General features: G+C 46.3%; 1 protein-coding gene across 1 annotated transcript in view; it reads left to right on the top strand.

Moving 5' to 3' along the window:
* SNTA1 (syntrophin alpha 1) overlaps positions 1-15,906 on the top strand; it is a 31,734-nt gene extending 15,828 nt beyond the window's left edge. Inside the window, exons 3-8 of the mRNA XM_026009700.2 lie at positions 6,701-6,905; positions 10,630-10,837; positions 10,979-11,109; positions 14,104-14,300; positions 14,994-15,181; positions 15,266-15,906. Of these exons, the coding sequence (XP_025865485.2) occupies positions 6,701-6,905; positions 10,630-10,837; positions 10,979-11,109; positions 14,104-14,300; positions 14,994-15,181; positions 15,266-15,358 (1,022 nt within the window). The 3' untranslated portion in view covers positions 15,359-15,906. The remainder of the gene's footprint in view (positions 1-6,700; positions 6,906-10,629; positions 10,838-10,978; positions 11,110-14,103; positions 14,301-14,993; positions 15,182-15,265) is intronic.
* Positions 15,907-21,312: the final 5,406 nt, after the last annotated feature.

Below are 21,312 nucleotides of genomic sequence, written 5' to 3' on the forward strand. Positions count from 1 at the left end.
TGTTTCTGCGGGGAAAGAGATGCAAGACTCACTTCTGGGATGGCCTGGGTGAGCAGGGGCTCTAAGTAGTTTCTCTGGCTTCAAAGTTGACAAATGTTCGTTTGCTGAGCCTGTAGCATAGGTGATCCCTGCTGGATTCTGGGGACACAGAGATGAGTCAGATGAGGTCCTTCTTCTCACAGTGCTCCCAGCCTGGTGAGGGCACAAACTCCCACACAGACACATAGGGGAGTGGGGTGTAGGGGACTGCAGAAGTGATGCATGTGGTGAATCCAGAGTAGGCATCTGGGAAAGTTTCCTGGAGGGGTGATGGAACTGGGCTGGGCTGTGATACCTTCTCCCTCTGGAATGAACCTGTCCTGCCCTGGCATTCATTTCTCCATTTACAGAACACTGACTCGAGGCTCAAATCAACTCCAGTTTCTGTCCTCTAGAAACCCTCATTTTGGTGAGAGAGAGCCGTAACACACAAAACCATAGCAGAGTTCTAAGAAGGGCAGGGGTGGGTGATAAGTGAGAAACTCATAGATCTTGAGTTGTTTACTTGCGCCACATGTTTTATATCATCTCATTGAATTTTAACATCTCTCTGGGGTAGATATTGTTATTCCTCTTTTTTTTAAAAAAGATTTTATTTATTTATTTGACAGAGAGAGAGAGAGAACATAAGCAGGGGGAGTAGCAGAGGGAGAGGGAGAAGCAGGCTGCCTGCTGAGCAGGGAGCCCAATGTAAAGCTTGATCCCAGGACCCTAGAATCATGACCTTTATGACCTGAGCTAAAGGCAGATGCTTAACTGACTGAGCCACCTATTATTACTCCTATTATTATTATTATTTCTCTTTTATTGACTTGCAGAATGAGGCCTAGAGAGGTGATTTCCCTTGGCTGTGATCACATAGCTAGATAATGCTGGAGCTAGAATGCAAATCCAAGAATGCCTGTCTCTAAACTATGTCATGGGGCACCTAGGTAGCTCAGTTGATTGGCGTCTGATTCTTGGTTTTGGCTCAGGTCATGATCTCAGGGTTGTGAGATTGAGCCCTGAGTCAGGCTCCACATTCAGTGCAGAGTCTGCTTGAGATTCTCTCCCTCTCCTCCTCCTTCCACTCAAGTACTTTCTCTCTCTCTCTCTTAAATACAGAAATAAATAAAATATAAAAAGAAAAGAAAAGAAAAAAAAAAGAAAAGGAAAGAAAGAAAGAAAGAAAGAAAGAAAGAAAGAAAGAAAGAAAGAAAGAAAGAAACTATGTACTAAGGGCATTCTGTGCAGGTGGAACTGCATTTTCAAAGGTGTGCAAGTTTGGAAAATCATACAGCTTCTGAGAGCTCTGAAGAGGCCAAGATGATTAGACTAGAGGGTGAGGTTAGGGATGTGGGAGGAGGTGAAGCCAGAGAGGTAGGCAGGGCTCAAATCCTGTAAAGCCTTGGATTTTGATGAAAAGTGTGGGAGCCAGAACAGGACTTCATGCAGGGGAGGAGTGTGGCTAGTGACATCAGGAGGATATTATCAGTTATATCCCCCACTCATACAGAGTGAGGAGCTTGTATTAATCAGAATGGTTTCATCTGCAAATAATAGGAACTCAATTCAAAATGGTTTACATAGAAGGAAATGAGCTTTTTTCCAGAATACTCAAAAGCAGTATGGCTACAGGGTAGATTCGTTTAAGGCCGCACCATCCTCAATGTGTGGAGCCCAGTCCTTGTACTCAAAAAGTGACTCGTTGCTCTAGGACCAGCTCCCCTACCAGCAACTTGTAAAGGCTAGGGAGAGGAGAGAAAGAGTGTGCTTTCCCTCACTTCTCATTGTCCAGAATTGTAACATTTGCCCCTTTCTAAACCAATCACAAGCAAGAGGGATGGAACCATCATGACTAGCTTTGACCAATCATGATTTTCTTCCTTGTCTGGGGAGAAGCCCAGGGCTCAGGATTCTGTTAGCAGAGAAAAGGGGAGAACGGTTTGGCTGTCAGATAGCCTGTGATGTGTCCCACCTCCATTGCCCCTTGAGACATAATCCAATAGTCCTGTTGTAAGTCATTGCTGTAATGATGAGGATGAGTCACTGAGTCATTTTTAGCCCTAGTTCCCAAACTTTAGGCCAAGACATAGTTCTTAAAAACAACAACAACAACAAAAACAAAAACAAAAAACCCTGCTTTTGTTTTCAACTTAATTGCTCTTCCAACTCCAGTAGGATTTGTAACTCCCTCTCACTTTCACTGCTGTTTGCCTTGGATCCTGTCTGAGCCTGAGGGATAGTCTCCTGTGATAGAAATAGCTTCTTATCTGTTTTTTCCATGGAGCTGGTCCAATAACTGCTTCCTCACCCCTTCCTGGCTTGTCTGCTCACAGGCAGAGCATACTGGCTAGGCTTTGACTGCAGAAGTCAGCTGGTTAGCAAGCTAGAAGGCTATGAGAGCATGGCAGTTGTGGGGAGGAAGGGAGGCTGCCCAGAGATTAGCAGATATAGGCACCCCTTAGTAGGGCAGCAGAGGGGACAGCCTCACTAGGTGAAGAGAGGCCAGTACTTGAGCAAGTCTTTTAACCACCTTGATGTACACACTGTCTTCCTATTACCTGATTTTAGGGAGGAGACTGTTGCTCGTCAGAACTGGGAACAGTCCAGATGCCAGGGCAAATGTGGCAGACACTGTTGATTGCCTGCCTACCAAGTATTTCCTCTTCTTCGTTGCTAACAGAAACCTGATATTATTGGGTGAAATTTCATCTAAGTTATGACTATTCCCTTTTACTAATGATTGTGCTGGAAGTGGGCATGGAGTGCAGTCAGGCCAACGAGATACAAGTCTTCATGGGAATGTTTACTTCTCTGATAAGAAGGAGCTCTGAAGAGAAAGCCCCTTTTCTGCCTATTACCTCCCTGCTCTGGATTTTGTTCTGTAAGGAATGATTGGCTTGAGCTGTGGCAGCCATCTTGTGGCCATGAGGGGAAGGCCAAGAGAATGGCAGAGAGGCCTACCCTGAATTTAATGTCATCGAGTCACTGAACCAGTCCTAAAATTGCCTTCCTCTAGACTGCTATTTATTTTATTTTATTTTTTAAATTATTTATTTATTTATTTATTTATTTATTTATTTATTTATTCATGAGAGACACACAGAGAGAGAGAGAGAGAGGCAGAAGTGGGAGAAGCAGGCTCCATGCAGAGAGAAGTGGGAGAAGCAGGCTCCATGCAGGGAGAAGCACGCTCCATGCAGGGAGCCCGATGTGGGACTCGACCCCTGGTCGCCAGGACCACACCCTGGGCTGTAGGCAGCACTAAACCACTGTGCCACCGGGGCTGCCCCACTTTTTTATTTTTTAATTATATTTTTATTTTTAAAAGATTTTGTTTATTTATTCACGAGAGACACAGAGAGGCAGAGACAGGAGAAGCAGGCTCCATGCAGGGAGCCTGATATGGGACTGATCCCAGGACTCCGGGATCCCGCCCCGAGACAAAGGCAGATGCTTAGCTACTGAGCTATGCAGGCATCCTTAGACTGCTTTTTAAAATAACATTTCATTATTTTATTATTTATTTATTTATTTATTTATTTATTTATTTATTTATTTTTAAAGATTTTGTTTATTTACGAGAGACACACAGAAAGAGGCTGAGACATAGGCAGAGGGAGAAGCATGTGGGGAGCCTGGGATTCAATCCTGAGATTACAACCTGAGCCAAAGGCAGATGCTCAACCACTGAGCCAACCAGGTACCCCTATTTTTATTTTTTTATAGGCTCCATGCCTAACATTGGGCTCACACTTATGACCCTGAGATTAAGAGTTGCATGCTCTATCAACTGAGCCAGCCAAGCCTCTAAGACATCTTGTTATGTGAAATTATCAATATCTTTATTGCTTAAGGCACTTATATCATATATTCTCTTATTTGTAGCCAAACTCATCTAATAAATAAGCAAGAATGACCAAAAAATTTTATTAACAATCAGCCTTTTTTTTTTTTTTTTAAAGATTTTATTTACTCATGAGAGACAGAGAGAGAGAGAGAGAGAGAGAGAGAGGCAGAGACACAGGCAGAGGGAGAAGCAGGCTCCATGCAGGGAGCCTGATGTGGAACTCGATCCCGGGTCTCCAGAATCAGGCCCTGGGCTGAAGGAGGTGCTAAACTGCTGAGCCACCCAGGCTGCCACCAATCAGCCTTAACGGATGAATAATGGCTGCCAAAAATTACTATGATTTATGATGTCTTTCATGAGCAAAGGATAAATAAGTGGTAGTTCAAGTGCATATCTTTACCATCCCACTCCTACCGAAGGCCAGTCCAATACCTGGCACAGAGTAGGTACCCAAGAAAACTGACTTGTTTCTGAATCTCTACTCCTACCAGGCTTTTCTCAGATCACTCTTGTCATCATTATTGCCTTTCACTTCTAGCTGTCATTGTTAGTGAGATCTTCCTTTTCTAAAAAGGCATGGATTCCGGCCCAAATCAGGACTGTTTTGGTTGCAAATAAAACTCCTATTGGGATGGCAGTTCAACTTTCTAAAGGATGAGTATCAGAAACTGGAGCATTAGCAGGTGATTGGCAGGGCCTTCCCTCTGTTTCTCCACATGCATCTCTAATTCTTTCTCTACAAACAAGCTTTCTCCTCTTCTCTATTCCCATAGCAGAAAGTAGTTGCCCCATAGCATTTATGTTGGTTCAAAACACCAGTCTAGAATCTCTACCAGGCTTCATTCGGGTAGCCTGGTGTGGGTCTGGTGTTCACCTTGGTCCAGCTAGCAGAGCCAGAAGGGCAGGATCACATATTAGAACATGCATTTATGGATCAGTTGGGCAGAGAAGTAGATCTGAGCTGTTATTCTAGAATTCTACTGTCTAGCGTGGTCACCATTAGCTCTAAGTGACTATTTGAATTTAATTTAGCCTTTAAAATATTTTATTTATTTATTCATGAGAGACACATAGAGAGAGGCAGAGACATAGGCAGAGGGAGAAGCAGGCTCCCTGCAGGAGCCTGATGCGGGGACTTGATCCCAGGACTCTGGGATCATGACCTGAGCTGAAGGCAGACACTCAACCATTGAGCCACCCAGGTGTCCCTGAATTTAATTTTAAATTAATTAAGATGAAATAAAAATAATTCAGTTCCTCATTTGTACTAGCCACATTTCAAGTGCTCTGCAGCCACAGCAGCTAGTATCTACTGTATTGGACAGTGTATATATGGAACATTTACACAAGCATAGCAAACTCTGTTGGACAATGCTATCTAGAAAGTGTCTTCTATACTTAGTCAATGATGTTAGAGCTAAGAGCAGGTATATTGGTTAGGGTATAAGCTATGCTACTGTAACAAGAGACCCATAAAATACTATGGCTTAAATGTAACAGAAGTCCTGGGGTACCTGAGTGGCTCAGTTGGTTGAGTGTCTGACTCTTAGTTTTGGCTCAGGTCATGATCTTGGGGTCCTGGGATTGAGCCCCAAGTAGGGCTCTGCACTCAGCACAGAGTCTGTTTGTCCCTCTCTCTCCCCCTCTGCACTTCCCCCTGCTTATGTTATCTCTCTCTGAAATAAATAAGTAAAAATCTTTTAGATAGGTAGGTAGGTAGATAATTAGATAGATAGATAGATAGATAGATAAATAGATAGATGATAGATAGATAGATAGATAGATAGATAATAGAAGTCCTTGCTTTCTTAGGTAACAGTCCAAGTCTGACATGGTATCTCCAAAGTGTCATGGTATCTCCAAAGTGTCAGCATCCATTCCTTTCTGTTTTGTTGGTCATCTTTCCTTAGATTATGGTACATGTCCTCAGGTCAAGATGGTGCTTCATTGTCTGTGTTCCAGCCAGCTCAACCCTGTCAAGGGAAAAGAGGAGGAAAGGAAGGGTATGAATCTTTCTTTAATAGACAGAACTTGATAGTGGCATCCCTTCTGCTTTCATCCTGTTGGCTAGACTTGGGCACGTAAGTCCTTGTAGTTATAAGGGAGCCTGGAAAGTGAAGTCTCAAGCTAGAGGGCTATCACTATATTAGAGGACAATTGGCAACCTGTCCCATAGGACTCTCATTCCATGCTTCCTCTTTACAGATGAGCAGGCTGAAGAAATAGAGGCAAACAATGGCCCAATGGAAGAGTAGTCATATCTCCTGACTTCTGTCTCAGTGCTCTTTCATTGCTTTGTTGTGGCTGTTGTCCGTTCCCTTTAAGTAGCCATCCCAAAGGTCCAAATACTTCTAATTACTTGGTTAGAACTTAGTTACATGGCCATATCTAGCTGCAAAGGAGGCTGGGAAGTGTAGTTTTTCTTCCAGGTGGCATGAGTCTATAAACCAGTGAAAACATGAGAGCATGGATGTTGGTATGCATCCAGTATTTTTTTTTTTTAATTTATTTATGATAGTCACAGAGAAAGAGAGAGAGAGGCAGAGACACAGGCAGAGGGAGAAGCAGGCTCCATGCACCGGGAGCCTGACGTGGGATTCGATCCCGGGTCTCTAGGATCGCGCCCTGGGCCAAAGGCAGGCGCCAAACCGCTGCGCCACCCAGGGATCCCGCATCCAGTATTTTCTACCACACTGCCTGGTCAGAGACTTTAGCTTAGAGGAGGATAGTGATATAGAACATAAATTAAACTCTTATGAATTAGTGACAATTGTGATGTGTATGGGAGCCAATGTCACAACAGTAACTGCTGACCTGTCCTCTAACCAGTCAAGTACATGAAGGAGGTCTCACCATATTTCAAGAACTCTGCTGGTGGGACCTCGGTTGGCTGGGACTCTCCTCCTGCTTCACCCCTTCCGCGACAGCCGTCTTCCCCTGGCCCCTCACCCCGGGACCTCAGTGATGCCAAACACATGTCCTTGAAGATGGCATATGTTTCGAGGAGGTGCACCCCGACTGACCCGGAGCATAGGTAAGTCTGGGGTGGGGGGAACCCAGGCAGATATGCCTTGTTGTTAAGTGGTGGGGCCAAAGGAAAGATAGCCCTGTGTTGCAAGCAACCAGCACAATGCCTGAACATAGTAGGGCTTAAGAAATATTTGTTGAATGGATGTAAGAGCAAAGTTAAGGGGATAATGGCATTCTTGGCTTTTTCCTGTGAGTAGTTCACTTCTGAGGAGGAGCTTGGTCTGCGGAAGAACCCCGGGTTCCAGTCCTGGTTCACCTTGAACTAGTCTCTGCCTCACTGACCTTTAGATTTCTCACTGGGAAATAAAGTTTTCAGACTCAGTGATCCTCTCAAGTCTTTTCTAATTCTGCTGAGGTTCTTAGAGATCTAGTAACATTCGTGTCAGAGCCATGGAAAGTTATCATCCTTCACATATGAGCAGCCCTTAACAGTTCACTGATGATAAGATTGGTAACAGCCAACATTATTGAGTGTTTACATGCACAACTTAACACTCGCAGTGACCCTATGAGCAAAGTCCTATTATTTCACCCCAATTTTGTAGATGAGGACAGAGAGAGGAAGTAACCTGCCCAAGATCACACAACCAGGAAGGGATGGAACTTGCTTCATTCCAGGTAGCCCCTCTGCTTTAGAAACTGTAGGTACCTGAGTGATGGTGGTGGGTAAGTGGAGTATATGTTGATCAAGTGGGGTATGCAGTATCGGGGGTGGTATACATAGTGTGAACATAAAAGTCTTCTGAACATGAAAGACTTGGGTCCTAGTTACAGCTGAGTTTCAATGCCAGGCAGGTGCTCAACATTGGCCTGGAGGTTCAATATCCAGATCTCCTAGCCCTACCTTATACCCCAGCCCCAGCCTGCCCCCAACAGGCAAGAACTGGTGATTACAGGTCACCTAAGGTGTTTCACAAAAGGGGCCTTTTGCGTTGGGTGAAGGTAAGGTGGTATGAGTCCTCAACACTTACAGAACATTATTAGGTTAATCGTGGTTCCCAGCCTGATCCCAGACATCACCTGAAGCATGTGTGTACATGTATTTCTGTGTGTACACATGTAGTTGACATGTAAATGCAAATGTTTATGTGTATATGTGAGCATTTGCTTGGATATGGGTATAGATTTGTGCATATGTGTTTGTGTGTGTTTATGTTAATATTCATACATATAGTATGCATGTATGCACATGTGTTTGACCATGTGCACATGTGTAACACATGTAACTTGAATATAACTGGGGTTCTTTATTAGCACTAAATATCCCAGTCAAAGGAATACAATCTGGTAACCAAAATATAATGAAAAATATTTCATACTTACACTAAGTGGTAAGATTATGTTGGGTTGCAAGTATCAGAAATGCCAGTAAGTGATGGCTGAAATAAATGAGGGGTTTATTTTTCCACATGTTTAGTAGTTCAGGGTCAGCTACTTAGGATCTTTTATCACTACTCAAGAATGCCCTTAATGGGGATCCCTGGGTGGCGCAGCGGTTTGGCGCCTGCCTTTGGCCCAGGGCGCGATCCTAGAGACCCGGGATCGAGTCCCACGTCGGGCTCCCGGTGCATGGAGCCTGCTTCTCCCTCTGCCTGTGTCTCTGCCTCTCTCTCTCTCTCTCTGTATGACTATCATAAATAAATTTAAAAAAAAATTAAAAAAAAAAGAATGCCCTTAATGAATCAGGCTTCCAGCTTCTTCTGCCTTTTTTTTTCTGCCATTTTTTTAAAAAAGATTTTAAAAATTTATTTATTCATGAGAGACACACAGAGAGAGGCAGAGACACAGGCAGAGGGAGAAGCAGGCTCCATGCAGGGAGCCCGATGTGGGACTCAATCCCAGGACTCCGGGATCGCACCCTGAGCCAAAGGCAGACACTCAACCACTGAGCCACCCAGGCGTCCCAATTCCTCTGCCATTTTTTTTTTAAATTTTTTATTTATTTATGATAGTCACACAGAGAGAGAGAGAGGCAGAGACACAGGCGGAGGGAGAAGCAGGCTCCATGCACCGGGAGCCTGATGTGGGATTCGATCCCGGGTCTCCAGGATCGCGCCCTGGGCCAAAGGCAGGCGCCAAACCGCTGCGCCACCCAGGGATCCCATCCTCTGCCATTTTTATTGTGTATTTTCTTTTTGGAGATAGACTGGTGGCTGTGCCTCAAAGCATGTGTCTACATTCCAAATAGGAAGAAGGCAAAATGCAAAGGAACTTTTCTCCTGGCATTTTGTTCTTTTTTTTTTTTTTTAAAGATTTTATTTATTTATTCATAGAGAGAGGCAGAGACACAGGGAGAGGGAGAAGCAGGCTCCATGCAGGGAGCCCAATGTGGGACTCGATCCCGGGTCTCCAGGATCACACCCCAGGCTGCAGGCGGCGCCAAACCGCTGCACCACCGGGGCTGCCCTGATATTTTGTTCTTATGCTGCATAATAAGCCATCCTAAAATTTAGTGGCGTAGAAGATTACAGTTGATTATTTCTTCCAATTCTATAATCTGAGCTGGCTCTGCTGGCCAGTGCTTCTGCTTTATGTGGTATCTGCTGGGGCTGGAAGTACAGAATGGCTGCTTTGCTCCCATGTCTGCTGCCTTAGCTGGAATGGTTGGAACAGCTGGCTAAGCATTCCTCTTTCCATAGGCCTTTCTGTGTACCTTTTTGTGTTTCCTCTAAGGATAGTTGGTCCAGGGTACTTGGATTTCATGGTGTGTTGGCAATGCCAGAATGTCACTTCTGCCACATTTTGTCAAACCAAGTTACAAGGTCAAAGAAAAGAGAAATAAACTTCACCTCTTGAGGAAAGTGGGCTGTGTGTGCAGGGAGGGAAGGATTTGGTAGAGGCCATCTTTGGAAAGGAACCACCACATCTAGGGAAACTTTACCTTCATTTGGGAAGGGACACCCTCCCCAGGGACTTCTGTCTATATCTCATGGTTGGACCTGGGTCACATGGCCAGCCCTAGCTGCAAGAGAGGTAGGAATTCAAGTATTTTGTTTCCTAGTTCTGCAGCAGAGGGAGGCAAAAGTGAAGGGGTTTCAAGTAGGTCCTGCCCAACTTCATCTGTGACAGAAAAACCAGAGGAGGATCGAATCTTTAATGGTCCACATACCATTTCATTTATTTATTTTTTAATTTAATTTTTTTTCACATACCATTTTAAAATCCTTTTCCTGCCACTACTTCTCTTGGTACCTCCCCGAAACCCTACCCCACCCCCAGTTGTACACATGGCTTTTTATCTCCTTCCCTCTCCCTTCTCTGCTCCAACTCTTTTTATATAGACTGACTTGGCCTCTCAAACCTCTTCAGTTTTATGCTCTCCCCCTGCCCCTGCCACATCGGTTTATTACTTTGGTCCTATGCCACAAGGGAGAAGCTAGGGGGAGAAATTTCCCAGCAGGAGAAGCCTTCCCCTTAGAAACCAAGGGACAAAAACAAGATCATGAAACTTACATGGGGATTTTGGCTCCTATCACACATGTTTGACTATGTGTTTAATTTGTGTGTATATGCTCCTGTGTGTACATGTCATAGTCTCTTGTCCCTTGACCCCATGAAGCCCCAATTGTGGCTGGAGCCCCAGCGGTGAGTGTCACTCCTGATTGTCTCATGAGTATCCTGTGGTTTCTCCTGGTTTTGCAGTGAATGGGATTTGGGGCCAGATTTCAAGGTTGGCCAGCTGCAGCCTAGTGGACTGGTCCTCCCTTCCGCTCTGTTTGTGCCTGCAGGTATTTGGAGATCTGTTCAGCAGATGGCCAAGACACCCTCTTCCTGAGGGCCAAGGATGAGGCTAGTGCAAAGTCGTGGGCAGCTGCCATCCAGGCTCAGGTCAACGCTCTGATGCCTTGGGTCAAGGACGAGCTGCAGGCACTGCTGGCAGCCACCAGTACAACTGGAAGCCAAGACATCAAGCAGATCGGCTGGCTGACTGAGCAGGTGCCTGCTGGGCCAGGCATCTGTCCCCCACCTCCAACCCTCCCCTGGAGCTAACCACATTCCTGTTTACCATCCCACTTTACCCTGGCCCTCTGACCTCTCCCCCCTGTGCCCCATCTCACTGTTGCCTACCCCCTGCAGCTGCCCAATGGGGGCACAGCACCTACCCTGGCCTTGCTGACCGAGAAGGAGCTGCTTCTCTACTGCCATCTACCCCAGACCCGTGAGGCACTGAGCCAGCCAAGCCGTACTGCCCCGCTCATTGCTACCAGGTATCCATGGGCAGGTGAGGGTGTCTGTCTCACCCAGAGATTGGGGGGTGATGCTGTCAATGAGCCTCAGGAGTGGGGGATTCCAGGCCTTTACTGCCCTGAGTTATCTCCCAGGTGACCTGAAACAAGTCTCTATGTTGTCTGGGCCTCAGTTTCTTCATCTGTGAGATGGGGACTTGCAAGAGAAGGATGTGAGGTCCCACTAGTCACTCACTGATTGACGCCTACTCTGCCCAATCTGTGCAGCATGGTTCAGGGGATAGGGAGCGGATTCTAACAGTCTGCCCTTAGTGAGCACCCAGTCTGGTAGGGAAGGCTGACCTAGGAACAGCCTTCATAGTGCAGAGCTGTAGAAGCCATTTAACTCTGCCTGGCCTGATGGGGAAGCCTTTAGCAAGAGGTGCTATTGAGCTGGATTTTGATGGATGAGTAGAAGTTTGCTATTTAAGAAAGAGTGGAAGAGCATCACAGTGAGAACAACATGGACAAAGGTATAGAACTATTAAGGGCTATAGTGTGTTCATAGAGCTCTGAGTGTGCTATAACCAGTATGTTGAATCTATACAGGAAATGGAGAGAAATGAGACAGGAAGTTGTAGGGCTTGACCTTGCAGAACCTCTCCTGCCTGGTTAAGGAATGCTAGTAGCTTTATCTTAAGAGTTGTGGCAGAGTGGAAAGGTTTTAGCCTGGGAGTGAGGTGATGTGGGTTGCGTGTGTGTGTGTGTGTGTGTGTGTGTGTGTGTGTGTGTGTGTTTTAATTTTTTAAATTATTTTTTAAGCTTTTAAAATAAAAAAAATATTATATTTTTATTTTTTATTATTTTTTATTTATTATTATTTTAAAAATATTTTATTTATTTATTCATGAGAGACACAGAGAAAGAGGCAGAGACACAGGCATGGGGAGAAGCAGGCACCATGCAGGGAGCCGATATAGGACTCGATCCCAGGACTCCAGGATCACACCCTGGGCTGAAGGCAGGCGCTAAACCGCTGAGTCACCCAGGGATCCCTTGTTATTATTTTTAAAATACTTTATTTATTTATTTATTTGAGAGAGACAGAGAGCTCAAGAGAGAGCAAGAGGAAGAGAGGGGCAGAGGGAGAGAAAGAAGCAGACCCCCCTACTCCCTCTCACTGAGCAGGGAGCCCTACATGGGAGTTTGATCCCAGGAACCTGAGATCATGACCTGAGCAGAAGGTGGATGCTCAACTGACTGAGTCACCCACGCTTTATTTGTTTATTTTATTTTATTTTTTATTTATTTATTTTTATTTGTTTATTTTAGAGAGAGAGATAGAGAGAGCACACAAATGAGCAGGGAGGGGTGTAGAGGCAGAGGGAGGAGAGAGAATCCCAAGCAGACTCCCTACTGAATGCAGAACCCAAAGCAGTGTTGGATCTCATGACCCCCAAGATCATGACCTGAGCTAAATTCAAGAATCAGATATTTACCCAACTGAGCGACCCAGGCGCCCAGACTTGGGTTGAGTTTTAAAAGCACCCCTGTGGATGCCACGTGGAAAATGCACTGGAGGGGGCAGGATGGAAGCTGGGAGGCTGGTGCAGTCATGCAGGAGAGATGGTGGAGGTGGGTGGAGGCAGCAGATGGAGAAGAAAGGCCGCATTTGCATTGGAAGACACATGGGTGGTAAAATTAACTGGGTTTAGTGCTTGCCAGATGGGGAGGGTGAGGGAGGTGTCCAGGATGAATGGATGAATGGGAGGTTTGGAGCGTGTGTCTGGGCAAGCAGTGGGATTAGGGGTGGGAGTGCAAAAGGGGGAGGCTGGAGCAAGATGCTGAGTTGAGTGCAAAGTGTGTGTGTGTGGGGGTGACGGATAGGGAGCTTGCAGAGGAATCTTGGGGAATTGTGAGTTTTAGTTCCAAGCTGGAAAATGGGAAACAGTGTCAGCAGCAGCTCTAGCAGGTAGCTGAAATTACGAGAGAGAGTGTGTGGAGTGAGAAGCAAAGAGAGCTAAGGGCCAGAACTCTGAGTCTGTTGCCCAGAGAGGGGAAGTAAGCTGCCCAAGGTTACACAGCAAGTGGGAATCAGACTGAGTGCCTGGGCCCTTGCTGCTCATGTCTCTTCCTCTGGGTGGGGCTCTGGCTGATGTGTTAGGAGCCAGCTGTCTACCAGGAATAAGCAGGTCATGGATTGCCAAACTAATCAAGTGACTCATTAATTTGGGTCACAAATGTTTATTGAACACCTACTACATGCCAGTCATTGCTTTATTTTTATTTTTTATTTTTTAAAATTTATTTATTTGAGAGAGAGAGAGAGAGAGAGAAAATGAACAAGCAGGGGGAGTGGAAGGCAGAGGGAGAGGGAGAAGCAGGCTGCCTGTGGAGCAGGGAGCCAGATGCAGAGATGCAGAGCTCAATCACAGAACCCTGGGATCATGATCTGAGCCAAAGGCAGACTTTTAACTGACTGAGCCCCTGGGTGCCCCCCAAGCATTGTTTTAATTACTCAGAATAGAGTGGTGAGCAAATTAGACAAAAATTTGTATCTTAGATGATATTCTAGTTAAAAAGATGATCAAAAACCAAGTGAAATAAATAAAGAATAAGTATCATTTCCAGTATCATGATGAAAAGTAAGGCTAGTGAGTGCCAGGGGTGTTATTTTAGACAGAGCGGTCAGGGAAGGCTTCTCAGAGGAGATGACATTTGAGCAAAGATCTGAAGGAAGTGAGGGAGTGAGCAGTGCAGATCATCAGGGAAGAGTGCACTTGACAAAGGGAACAGTGTGTGCAGAGCTGTTGAGGCAAGAATGTGTTTGGTGTGTTTGAAGACCTGGTATGGCTGGAGCTGAGGGAGCAAGGGGGAGGATGGCAGGAGATGGGCTCCTGTGAGTCAGTCAGGGGCCAGCTGGAAGTCCTGTTCACCAATTAGATGGTAAAGGAGTCACAAAGTTCCTTACCGGGTCACCACCTATTTCCCCACAGTGTGAGACCTCATACTTAGCCCTCTCCCCTTTGCCCCTAGGCTGGTGCACTCAGGCCCCTCTAAGGGTTCAGTGCCCTATGATGCAGAGCTCTCTTTTGCCCTGCGTACGGGCACACGTCATGGTGTGGACACTCACCTGTTCAGCGTGGAGTCACCACAGGAGCTGGCCACCTGGACCCGGCAACTGGTGGACGGCTGTCACCGGGCTGCCGAGGGTGTGCAGGAGGTGTCTACAGGTGGGCTGGGCAGATCTCTGCGTGCCTCTCTGGTAATGAGCCTCTCACCCCTAGAGACATCCAAATTTCCTTTTTTAGGGTACTTCAGGAAGGGGATAAAAAGTGGGGTTTGGGGTCTTCAAGGGCTCTCTCTTTTGGATGTGCAGGTGTCTCAGTAGATAGTAAGATTCTTTACTCTGGGTTTTCTTGCCCTGGCTTTGTGATTCCAAGACATGGCACTTGGAGTATGATTGCCAGGTAAAATATAGGACACCCACTTAAATGTGAATTTCACATAAACCCACGAATCTTTTTTAGTATAAGTATGTCCAAATTATCCATTGTTTATCTGAAATTCACATTTACCTGGGCAATTCTACAGGTGTCTAAGGTCTCCAAGGGCCATGCTTGGTGGGTCTACTGATACCTTTATAGGGAGTAAGGGAGTGGGCCTTCTGAGCATGGTAGAGTTTAAGCTTTCCCTTTTGATGTTTCTGGAAGTGGGACTTGAAGTGGGTTATAGTTTCTCTGAGGGACCATTTCTCTGTATTTTAGGGTGGGGACAACTCTATGCAGGGTGAAAGTGCAGATGACATAACAGGCAGTGAACTTCCCATCCCGAGTGGTATTCAAGCCCCATTTGTGGAGTTGCTGGTGAGGGCTTATGGGTCTCTGAGATGCCATCTGTGCCTGTATCCACATGCCTCCCTGCAGCCTGTACATGGAATGGCCGTCCCTGCAGCCTCTCTGTGCACATCGACAAGGGCTTCACACTGTGGGCGGCTGAGCCTGGCGCTGCCCGAGCTGTGCTGCTTCGACAGCCCTTTGAGAAGCTGCAGATGTCCTCGGATGACGGTGCCAGCCTCCTCTTCCTGGACTTCGGGGGTGCTGAAGGAGAGATTGTGAGTGGAGGGGGTGGGGGGTTATGTTCTCCTGGAGGCCAGGCTGGATGGGGCTCCTGACCCTTCTCTCCATCCACCCTGCAGCAGCTGGACCTGCATTCGTGCCCCAAAACCATGGTCTTCATCATCCACTCCTTCCTCTCAGCCAAAGTCACCCGCCTGGGGCTTTTGGCCTAGAGGTCACCAGATGCACTAGCCCTGAAGAGAGGGTGTCTGCCACATGGCGTGACCTGGCCCTCCGCTGACTGCCTGCTCATCACTGGGCTGAGGGAAGGGAGAGGAAAGGGATAAGTGTGCAAAGTCCCAGCCTCTAAGGGACTCCCTTAAAGGCTGGGATAGTCTTGGGACTGGGAACCAGACTCAGGACACAGTGGATCCTGCCTGTGATGGGGTAACCTCCTAGCTGCCCCACCATTCCCCCACCAGTGCCTTTTGCAGAGAGATATTTTGTGTACACAAAAGCCATTCCGAGCCTGGGACCTGCCCCTGTGGGGATCTTGACCCCAGACAACAACTGCCAGGCCTCCTAGAGGCCCCTACGCCACCCTCAGAGGCCTCATCTGAAGCTGGAGTTCCCTGGGGTCCATGGCAAGAGAAAGAGGAGGAACCTTTCTGTTCATTTCTCCCCTCAGCTCCACCACCTTGGGGCATCGGTTTTTCTTCTCATCCTCTCTCCTCCTTACTCTTGGGCAAATAAACAGCCTGTGAGCACATAGGCAACCTGGCCTAGCGTTTGTGGTTTGTACCTTGGCCTCTGGACTCTTTGGTAGCCATGGTAGTCCCAAGAAGGACCAGACCCAGGATTGGCACTCCTTTTTCTAGAGAAGAGCAGACCTGTAACCACAGGCCCATAAAGAAAGTGTATTTGTTATCTATTATTGCATGACAAATGATCCCCAAATCTAACAGCTTGAAACAACAAATATTTATTTATTTATTTATTTATTTATTTATTTATTTATTTTATTTATTCATGAAAGTCAGAGAGAGAGAGGCAGAGACACAGGCAGAAGGAGAAGCAGACTCCCCTGCTGAGTAGGGAGCCCAATGCAGGGCTCCATCCCAGGACCCCAGGATCACGACCTGAGCTGAAGGCAGATGCTCAGCGACTGAACTGCCCAGGTGCCCGAAACAATGAATATTTATTATTTTTCAGGTTCTGTGGATCAGGAGTATGTGAGAGGCTAAGCTGGGATGTTCTGGACTCAGGGTCTTTAATGAGGATGCAGTCAAGGTATTGGCTGAGGCTGCACTTACCTGAAAGCTTGACCAGGGCTAGACAATCCATTTCCAATATCACTCACTCATTTGGTTGTTTCCAGTTTTCCAGTCCCAGTTTCCTACGACATGGGCCTAATCATACATGACAAGGTAGCTGGCTTCCCCCAATTTTAGCAAATATGCTGATGAAGTGAGCACTAGCTGGCTTCTCCCAGAGTGAGTGACACACAAGAGAGAGCCAAAGAGGAAGTCCACAGTGCCTCTTATGACCCAATCTTGGATATCTCAGACTGTCAGTTATGCTTCATTCTGCTCATTAGAAGTGAGTCGTCTGTCCAGCTGACACTTATGGGGAAGGGAATTAGGCTTCATTTATTGAAGAAAGGAATGTCAGAGAATTTGTGGACCTATTTAGAAACCATCATACAGAGCCTCAGGCCCCTGTCCTGCAGGAGAGAGGACACTTTGAACATGCTTTGTGGAATGTTCTTTAGAAGCTGTAATGTGTTGCTTGGATGTAAGCATGCCACATTTATAACTCTGTACTTGCTTGCATTGTCCAGAAAATCAGTGACAACAGTATTGACAGCTTATAATTAGAGAGTGCTTGCTATCTGCCAGGCACTCTGCATACATTTCTCTTTTTTTAAAAAAATTTTTTTAAAGATTTTATTTATTATTCATGAGAGACACAGAGAGAGAGAGAGAGAGAGGCAGAGACACAGGCAGAGGGAGAAGCAGGCTCCATGCAGGGAGCCCAACATGGGACTCGATCCCAGGTCTCCAGGATCACACCCCAGGCTGCAGGCAGCAGTAACCCACTGCGCCACCAGGGCTGCCCATTGCATACATTTCTTCATTGGATCTTCACCACACACCGATGATCTCCATTTCACAGGTGTGGAAACTGGGGCCCAGAGACAGAAGATGCCTTGCTCAAAGTCACACAGCTCTGAGCTTGGATCCAAACCAGGTCTCCTTCACCTCAGAGCCATCATCAGACATATAATGTGAACCACATATGTAACTAAAAATTTTCTAGTAGCCACATTTTAAAAAGTAAAAAAAAAATAGGTGAGAGTAATTTATTTTTATTTTTATTTTTTTTAAAGATTTTATTCATTTATCCGTTAGAGAGAGAGAGAGACAGAGAGGCACAGACACAGGCAGAGGGAGAAGCAGGCTCCATGCAAGGACCTGATGTGGGACTCGATCATGGGTCTCCAGAATCAGGCCCTGGGCTGAAGGCGGTGCTAAACTGCTGAGCCACCCGGGCTGCCCTTATTTTTATTTTTTAAAAAGATTTTATTTATTTATTCATGAGAGACACAGAGAGAGACAGGCAGAGACATAGGCAGAGGGAGAAGCAGGCTCCACACAAGGAGCCTGATGTGGGACTCAGTCCTGGGACTCTGGGGTCATGCTCTGAGACCAAGGCAGATGCTCTACCGCTGAGCCACCCAGGCATCCCAGGTGCCAAATTTTCATTAGAAAATCTTATTTTTTTTAAAGATTTTATTTTATTTATTTTATTTTATTTTTAAAGATTTTAGTTAGTCATGAGAGACACAGAGAGAGAGGCAGAGACACAGGCAGAGGGAGAAGCAGGCTCCATGCAGGGAGCCTGACATGGGACTTGATCCTGGGTCTCCAGGATCTGGCCCTGGGATGAAGGTGGCGCTAAACCACCAAGCTACAGGGGCTGCCCAAGATTTTATTTTTTGAAAGAGAGAGAGCACAAGTAGGGGGAGGAGCAGAAAGGGAAGGAGAAGGAAGGGAAAGAATCTCAAGCAGATTCCCCTCTGAGCACAGAGCCAGAAGCAGGGCTCAATCTCATGACCCTGAGATCATGACCTGAGTTGAAACCAAGAGTTGGACTCTTAACCGACTGATCCACCCGGGTGTTCCAATTCAAAATTCTTGATTTATATTTATATTTCATAACATTTATAGTTGAAAAAGTAGAATCACATGCCCAAGTTGTTCTAAATGCACTAAGATTTTCCAAATAATTTGTCCGTTTTTAAATTAAAAGTAACTAAACCTAAATAAAATTTAGTTCCTCATTCACACTAGCTGCATATCAAGTGCTCAGTAGCCACATGTGGGTGGTGGCTATTGTACTGGACTAAGCAGTCCTAAGCAAGCCTCTGCATGAGGACACTGAGGCCCATGTGAAGTCACATAATGAGCCAGAGCCAGAGCTGGTTCTGGAAGTCTAGGGAGATGCAGGTGAGCAGAGGTATTCCAACCTTGCCTATGCATCCATCCATCTGCCCATCCATCTGTCAATACATTGTCATCTGAGAAATATCTACTGTAAGCCTACTCTGTTGCTAGTCCTTGGTGCCAGGAGCTGGTTTGCAAAGAGCAAGACTGACAGGTCCCCATGCACAGGGAATGGAAATCCAGCAGGATCTCCCACAATCAAATGTGTGATACGGATTGAACAGATATAGAAATAGCAGAGGGGCCAGCAGGGACCTGATCTACTCTAGGGGCTCAGGGGAGGTTTCTCTCAGGAGACATGGAAGCTAATGTTCATCTAAACTAGAATGCTAGGATGCCTGGGTGGCTCGGCAGTTTAGCCTCTGCCTTTGGCTCAGGGCGTGATCCTGGAGTCCCGGGATCAAGTTCCACATCAGGCTCCCTGCATGGAGCCTGCTTCTCCCTCTGCCTGTGTCTCTGCCTCTCTCTCTCTCTCTCTCTGTGTCTCTCATGAATAAATAAATAAAATCTTAAAAAAAACCACCAAGTATTGTAAAAATCAGCTCCCCCTGCTATAATGCTATGGTGGAAAAAAAAAAAAAAACCTAACCCAACCTCCGTGGCCACAGCCACAAGCATTTATTTTCATGCTCCTGGGGCTGCTTGTTGACTGCAGCTTGACCATTATAAGTTGGGCTTGGCTGTGTGGCTTTGCCCAAGGCTATGGGTTGGGCTCACGTCTACTTTGTGTAGTTTCTGGAGCCCAGGATGAAGGGACATCAGCTGTGAGGGGTTGTTCTCTGGCAAGTCATTGGAGTTCAAAGACAAGCAAATTACACAAGCATGGTTACATCCTCTGTCTACATTATGTCCTCTCATTCCATTGGCCAAAACATGTCATGTAGCTGAGCCATCAGTGGGGAAAGGGAAGGGGAGGAATCACTGCTCAGTAACAACTATCCTCAGCCAGTAAGAGTTAGGTGGAAGGGAGGGAATGGCATCCCAGGTGAAAGATCCTGAACTGAGATCAGCGGTGATCAATTGCCACAGATTTCTAAATGCTCTCCTTATTTGAACAAAGGAGTGTCTAAACTGGAATCTGGGGGTAGGGTGGGGTTTTCATCACATTCATTGTCCAAGACACAACACTGTTCAACAGTCTACAACATGGCAACTAAAAGTAGAGCCTTGTGGTTGGAATGTGGTGAGATGTGATGGGGCAGGTGGTGGGAAATGATCCCTGGTTCCCATGTGTGCTGGTATGTGTGCAGGGCGGGATAGTAAGGGATGTTGGGAATGGCTGTTGAGTGTATATGTGTTGAGTGCAGCAAAACAGAGAACATCCCTCAAGCTCCCAGCTTCATCCTGTGGGCAATCAGAATTGCAGCCTCCTGCCCTGACCACAAAGGGGGAAGGTGACATCGCCCTGTGGTGCTGCGAGGGAAAGGGCCAGATTTGAAAGAGCCAGTTCTAAGCTCCGGAGAGACCTGGGTTCAAACCCTGACTTTTCCCTGATTCTCACATTGGAACCTTCTCACATTGGCTTCCTTCTAGCTCTAGAATTCCTCTCTCCTGTCACTCTAAGAGGACAAGTCAGAGTAAAGAGAGGGCCATGCTGATACCATAAGCAGGACCTGAAACAGGAAGTTGGTATGCATGGAAGGACAGGGCCCATGCTTGATGGTCACCCTTGGCAGTGTGGAAGACATCCCTCCTTCAACACAACTCATATTGGGATGCAAGTGCTGCCACCATGGTGGGGCTCTGTGGGACAGGTGCACCTGCTCCCCCTTCCATGGCCAAATTTGGACAGGACATCTTCCCTTTGCAGTAAAAAACTTCACAGTAAACCTGAATATTTCTCCAGTGGGAGTCTTTAGATTCCAGAGTGACCAGGAACTCATCTCTAGAGTTTTTATTTTTAAAAAAGATTTTATTTATTTATTCATGAGACACACACACACAGAGGCAGAGACACAGAGGGAGAAGCAGGCTCCATGCAGGGAGCCCGATGTGGGACTCCATCCTGGGACTCCAGGATCACACCCCGGGCTGAAGACAAGGTGCTAAACTGCTGAGCCACCCAGGCATCCCCCTCGTCTCTAGAGTTTAAGCATTTTTCAGGAATTCTGAAACATTATACTTTCACAGTATTGATGATTACCCCCAAATGATTAGATCACATTCTAGCTTATATGGAGAACCAGAGTAAAAATTAAGAACCATAATATAGTTTTTGGCCTGTGTTTGCCTTTGCATTTTTGACTGAATCGGTACCCAGCAGTCATCTAAGGAGACAGTATGAGTTTAATTCCAGTATGTTTCAAACTCCTGAAATCCAGTTTTGTTTCCATCATCCTCACAACCCCAAGACAGCACAATGGTCCTGGACTCCACAATCTTTGGGCAATTGCCACAGATTTCTAAATGCTCTCCTTATTTGTCTTTCCATCCTCTGACCCCCAGTGCAAAGTATTCTCCAAACAGCAGCCACTTTATTGGCAAAGAAACTGGGAATCAGCAAGAGTGATTAGTTTAGACTTGGCTATCATGGTGTCAAAGCCTCAGTGGAAACCAGCCAGTCTGACTTTCATTTAGTCAGTCAGTGGTAAGAATAGTGCTTTGGGGTCAGACTGGCCTGTGGGTGGATCCCAGTTCAGCCATGCACTAGTTGTGCAAGCTTCAGCATGTGTCTACCTTTT

This window comes from Vulpes vulpes, chromosome 14, assembly GCF_048418805.1.
Source record: "Vulpes vulpes isolate BD-2025 chromosome 14, VulVul3, whole genome shotgun sequence".
NCBI lineage: Eukaryota > Metazoa > Chordata > Mammalia > Carnivora > Canidae > Vulpes > Vulpes vulpes.